The sequence below is a fragment of the Vicia villosa genome, linkage group LG6 (assembly GCF_029867415.1).
Source record: "Vicia villosa cultivar HV-30 ecotype Madison, WI linkage group LG6, Vvil1.0, whole genome shotgun sequence".
Taxonomy (NCBI): Eukaryota; Viridiplantae; Streptophyta; class Magnoliopsida; order Fabales; family Fabaceae; genus Vicia; species Vicia villosa.
This window is the reverse complement of record NC_081185.1, coordinates 97,362,292-97,368,922: the sequence shown is the minus strand read 5'-3', so window position 1 is coordinate 97,368,922 and position 6,631 is coordinate 97,362,292. Positions and strand designations below refer to the sequence as shown.

General features: G+C 34.1%; 1 protein-coding gene across 1 annotated transcript; it reads left to right on the top strand.

Moving 5' to 3' along the window:
* Nucleotides 1-4,587: 4,587 nt before the first annotated feature.
* LOC131609375 (uncharacterized) lies at nt 4,588-5,795 on the top strand. Its single transcript, XM_058881064.1, has 2 exons — nt 4,588-4,980; nt 5,079-5,795. The coding sequence occupies exons 1-2, from the start codon at nt 4,648-4,650 to the stop codon at nt 5,748-5,750; spliced, it is 1,005 nt and encodes a 334-aa protein (XP_058737047.1). The 5' UTR covers nt 4,588-4,647; the 3' UTR covers nt 5,751-5,795.
* The last annotated feature ends 836 nt before the right edge of the window (nt 5,796-6,631 follow it).

Here is a 6,631-nt window from a genome sequence, read left to right as displayed (position 1 = left end):
TTTTGCATTTTGAATTCCTTGAATGGTAAATGCCTTTGAATTTTGAACTTGGAATTATGTGTTAAACAATGATGCATATTTTTAAGTTCCAAGTAATTCCATATGAATTTGAACTCCAAACAATCATGCTTGCACTCTTAGTCTTGAATCAAATTCTTGAACAAAATAAATGTCCAAAAACTCAATATCATTTGATTGAACTTGAACACTCTTGAATTGATTCTTAACCACTTGACAATCATCACCACAATAATAAAGTCTTGATTCAAACCTCTGAACCCTGATGAGAAAAATCACCTGAACTTCTTGATCCTCATACCCTATCTGATAAAGAAACAAAAATAAAAACTATTTTTTTGAATTTTGATTAATGGTTAGTGAAAATATAAAGACTATAAATAAATAGAGATATGAGAAAAGAGGTGTCTGATGATTCCCCTGAAGGTGAGATAGAAAAGAAATAGGCACCAGAGAACCTCATAAATGATTTTGATGTGATTTAAACAGAGCCTGAGATGTGGGATCTTAGGGTCAAAAATTGGGGTATGACAATAACCAACCACTCTATAGTGGTTCTGTTTTAGGCTGTGTCGCAACCAGTTGGAGCTTGAGACCAGGATATCTCCCGATTGTGCCTTTGTACCTTATGAATTGAAATACATAATGGGCGCTAACCTAGTTTCCAATTCCCAATGTATGGTGTTACCTTTCGAAAATACGATTTCAAATTCCTTTTATCATGTTTAAGCACTATTTGATTGTGAGTCTGTTAATGCCTCATTCCCAAATTTACTCCCTCCTTCATGGGCTCATGTTAGGGGCTTAAAATTTATGTGTTTTTTCTAAAGGTGAAACTATGGGCTTATGTCTTTGCACTATGTTTTACTTGTGGTTAGATATATAGATACAATTTCCTTGATTTTTACTACAAAAGTGGAATTTGTTTATATGTTTGGTATGTCTTATGATTATTTTGTCTTGCTTTATCAACTTTGTGTTACTTATTCTTTGGGTCATGCTAACATGTGCCCTAAGGGCACATGGATACTATAATTGGAAAAAGTTAAATATAATTAAATGCAATAAAGTCTTATTTAAAATTTCGATACATTGAATGCACGCGTTCCAAAAAAAAATTCTATAAATATCTCATTAACTTGTGCCTTTGGGGCACATGTTAGCTTTTCTCTTTATTCTTTTTATCTGTTGTTTCACAACTAACATAACTGGTGGGAGTATATTGAAGAAAACCCCAAAGCGAAAAAACCAAATCTTCCCACTCAAGTCTGCCACTTTTTAAACCTGGTACTTCTAGTATTTGCCTCAGTAAGCTTATTACCACCGTTGATGATAACAAAGTCGTGGAAAAGTTACTCATCTAATTGTTAAAATTGTAAACTTGAGAAAGCCTTATGACAAGGGTCGACTTGAAGAAGCATAGTGAAAAGTTTCGTCCCTTACTGTTGAAAATGTTGAACACAAAAGAGACCCCCTACATATTATCGATGGAAAATTGAGAGAAGAGATCTCAAACTATCTTAGGTGGCTTGTTTAGGGTTTTCAACCCTTTATCTTTTGGGAAGGTGGCCATTTTTCTTTGAAGGTTTCACACTACTACAAATAACATGTTTCACATTGGATGCAAAATGCATTTAACCTTGGCTACAGTAGACAGGTAACGAATCTTGTGGATTTGCTCTTGTGATTCTTCCAAGACTGTCCTTTTTGGGATTTTGGACATGTTTCCAACTGATCATAATCTTTTGGATATGCTTTTGTGATTTTTCCGAACCATAAATCTCACATTAGCTCGCTCTCTGGTCGATGCTCCACCAATGCTGGATCATTAATGCCCTAAAAAAACTTGACATTAATGCTCTTACAACTTAATGTTCCTCCATTATAACCTTTTTCGTTGACTTTCCACTAGCTGAAAAATGTCAGTGTAACAGAAACATTGATAATTTCCATCTTCGAATCAAGTTCTTTATCGTGTTCTTCAATTAGACACGATTCTCTATTTTGTGGTTGTTACTTTTGTGAAAACAGAAGTACTATAACTTTTAAAGGCCGAGACAGTCGCAAATTTTCCTTGGGATTTCTACTTCCTCTTCATGGAACCCTATGTTGATTCATTCTTACATAATGCACTCCATAGATAAAGAAGTTAATGCACTCCATTGATAAAGAAGTTGTCGTTGGTGAGACACCTTTGAACTTCAGCGAAGATAATGGAAATTTTTTGTTCGTCGGTGATGGTGGTGGGGGATGCAACATGTTTTTTTTGTTCATCATTCTAGACATTGATTAGTATGGTGGATACGTTGAAAGTTGTTCCACATACATGACACCAATAATGTTGGAGATACCAATGAATGTTCATAAAAGATATGGTGAACTTAAATTTGATGATGAACTTTAGTGTATTGTTTGTTATGGGTGGTAAAATGGGTATGGTCTGTCGAGCATGCCCATTTCACACGCACTTTTTATGTTAAAGTTTTAGGCCCACACCCTCAATTATTATCGCCTTACTCTCATTTTTTTGCGAGGCAGACCAAAGTTTTAGGCCCATACCCAAACTATGCCTGCACTACTTCGCCACATCTTTTGCGGGATTTTGTAGGGAGGGCTTAAACGGGATGGTCTTCCCCATTTTCCACCTCTATTGTTTGTGCCTCAATGTTACAATTTGATGGAGGGAATATCTACAAACACTTTGGCACTTTAGCTAGTGATGATAGAAAGTGAGAGATATTTAGGGCTAGAATAATTGTACTTGATTTTTGAGTTATGAGGCCTTCATTAGGCATTATACCAAATGTTCTAGGGTTTTAGGAACTTATAACACTTTGTTTTGGAAAGCTATCAAAACGAGCATGCACCAAAAGATCTTGTAAGTGTATTATCTGATGATCTTTCTCTTACTGATTGATCTTATCAAGCGTCCTTCTAAGGAAGGTCAATTTAAAGTTTCATAATGCCTGATCCTTTGATCCTTTATGTGGATAACTATTATAAAAAGGTGACATCATCAATCTAACATCTTCGACATCTTGTGGTCGTCGGATCCGATGGTCTGCATGCATTTTACTTTTATAGCTCTGAAGGTTCCATTTTGAATTAAACATTGAGACGACATCCAAACATTATGTATGACTAAAACGTAGAGGTGGAAAAATGGCCCCGACTCATTGAACAAACCCGTTTTGCCCACATTTTAGTGTGGACGGACCAAAGGTTTTAGCCTGCACTCTCTGATGTGCCCACCCCGCCTCAATTTTTTTACGTGCACATGCATTTACAAGAATTTTTGTATTTTTAAGTTTAAAAGGTGCAGTGCCCGCAGACTGCCCCGCCCTCACTTTTGGTGCGAGGCAGAATAGATTTTTATTCTTGCATCCTCAAGTATGCCCGTCCCGCTCTATTTCTTAATGATTTTTGCGAGATATACCTAAACGGAACGGACATGCCCGTTTTCCACCCCTACTAAAAAGCCTTCACATGAGAAAAATTAATCCAAAAGATATTAGAGTTAATTTTACTTAGAATAGTTATTAGTTCATATAAATGTATAATATTATCACACTTATTCTAAAATTTTCAGGTAGCAATTAAAGCTGAAGCCATAATTATAAATCAAAAGGAGGAAGAAGTCTCCAAATTCAATGAGTTGAGCGGTGCATATTTATCAAAAATGGGAAATTTGAAAGTGTTGATATTATATCACTCGACTTTTTCAGAAAGACCCATATCTCTTTCTAATTCCCTACGCTATATTTTGTGGAATGGTTACCCTTTCAATTCTTTGCCAAATTTTAATCCATATAAGCTTGTAGAATTCAATATGCCTGATAGCAGCATTCAACAACTATGGACACAAACTTTGGTATTTCTCTAATCATTACAATTTTCAACTTTTTAATTTTAATTAATTTTTTCTTAAATAATGTTAAGAATATTATTTTAATTTGTATAAAATTGTAGAAAGATAATCTATATTATAAGATGTTAGAAGTACTTTCGTTATCCTTATTATAAGAAAATTTCACTTTTTAAATATATTGAATAATGATTATTGTGCAGAATCTTCCGTATTTGAAAAGGATGGATTTGAGCAAATCCAAAAATCTCATGACAACTCCATGCTTTGAAGGTATGAAAAATCTTGAGCGGCTTGATCTTACCGGATGCATAAATCTATTGATGGTGCATCCCTCGATAGGAGTTCTTACAAAACTTGTATTCTTAAGTTTGCAACAGTGTATCAATCTAGAGAGTCTTGATTTCAGCAATGCACCAAGATTGACTTCTCTGAGAGTTCTTCGTCTCTCCGATTGTACAAAACTTAAACACACTCCAGATTTCAGTGAAATGTTACTCCTTCAGTATCTTGATATGGATCGATGTGCAAGTTTATTCACCATTCATAAATCTATCGGAGCTCTTGAAAATCTTAAATTCTTAAGTTTGAGAGAGTGCAAAAATCTATTTAGATTACCTGACAACTTTTATATATTGAGATCTCTTACAACCCTAGATCTTTATGGGTGTTCTAAATTTACTAGACTTCCCCTAGGAGAAATTACTACTTCTCCTCTCCAATCTTTGGTTTATCTAAACTTAAGTTTTTGCAATATTACTATAATGCCTGATGTTATTGGAGAATTAAGGTGTTTAGAAAGACTAAATCTTCAAGGAAATAAGTTTACTACACTTCATTCCACATTGAGTAGTCTTCACAATCTATCATATTTAAACCTATCTCATTGCCATAGGCTTCAAAGTTTACCTGAGCTACCGATAGAGAGTGGTCGATCAGATTTGGCGGGAAAATATTTTAAAACAACATCTGAATCTCGTAATCATAGATCGGGTCTATATATTTTTGACTCTCCCAATTGTTACATAGGCGAGTCCTTGATCGCAAACCAACATATATATTGGCTCTTCACTACATGGATAATAAGACTCGTTAAGGTGTGTACTGTATCTTCTAAAATACCATAAGAGTATATTAGTATATAAAAATATATTAGACTAACATGTCTTTTTATTATATGTTTTTTTGTTACAAGGAACCTCTTCATTATCGGTGTGGCTTTGACATTATTTTTCCTTGGCATGTGGAAACCAATGGTTTGTATAAAGATGGCGTTTTCTCAGATTTGTTGTTCCACTTCCATCATCAGTTTAACGGGAATACCGTAGTACGAATGGATTGTTCAACTATGGCTGTTGATTGGGCTGGTTTTCTCTTTTATGTAACATTTGAGTCAAATAATCATAATCATCAATCGTTGTCTTCTTCTTCTTCATCGCCATTGCCATGTCCTTTTTATCTTTCTTTTGAGAGTGAGCACACTGAAGAGAGATTTGATATGCGAATAAATTTGGAACATAATCAAGTTCAAGGCAGGAATTATATTTGGATGATCTTTATCTCTAGAGAACACTGCCATTTTGTAGAAACTGGAGCACAGATCACATTTAAAGCATGTAAAGGTTTGGTTATTAAGGAATGGGGGTTATGTGTCATAACCAAGGAAGATGTAGAGGGCTCTGAATGGAGACCAAGAACGGATCTTGATTTACAGGTTCTGGAAATAAAAGAAAGCAGCAGTGGTAATGAGTTTGAGCCTAAAATTCAACTTCCTTACAATTGGTTAGTTTCGGACGAAGATGAAGCTGAGACGGTTCAAGCAAAGGGGAAAGAAACTGATCTCTTTAATCTTGGCCTTTACCTTTAGATTTTCTAGTTTGCATCTTCTGCATTTTTGTGTGTTTTGGCTACAAGCCTACAATACGTAACAGTTTTTAGCATTTAATTTTGTGAGTGTTAATATTGCAAGAGTGTTTCTAATAATTATTAATTAAATTTTGGTTGATCTCATCTTTCAACAAGTTTATTTATGTGAATTATAATTGGAGAAAAGATATTACATCCTATCCTTTTTTATAAAAGACATTTCACATTTTTAAATTTATTAAATAATTAATGTAGTTAATTAGTATTATAGATTAAATACATTAATTATTCAATAAAATTAGAAAGGTGATGTACCTAGGGGTGATCAAAACCAAACCAACCCAATAGAAAACCGCAAATCAAACCAAACCAAACCGAAACCGCAAAAAACCGCATTTGGTTCGGATTAGTTTGGGTCATCTTTTAACAAAACCGCATGGTTCGGTTTGGTTTGCGGTTTGTATTTTATAAACCAAACCAAACCGAATCAAACCGCATTATGTTACAACCTAACTTTTACTTAACTCACATCCAACCCAAACTTAAATCTATAATACCTTAACCTTATGATTACGAACAATTTTCTCATCCTTACACATGATTTTAGTCCCGATCTTCTCAAATCTCTAATAGCATTAACGCTTCTTCTTTGCCACATACATTTTCCCTCTTTTTCTATAATCTTTACTCTCTTATATTCTTTCTTTTTCACCTTCTCATTTTTATGCAAATGTTCCCTATTTCAGTTTCGTTTTTATCGCACATCTTCTTCTCTAATCTCTCAACTCTTTTGTTTTTTCTTTTTCACATTCACTAATCTCTCGTATCTTGTATTTTTTTGTTTCATTCTAATAATTTTTATATTATTTTATACTATTATTT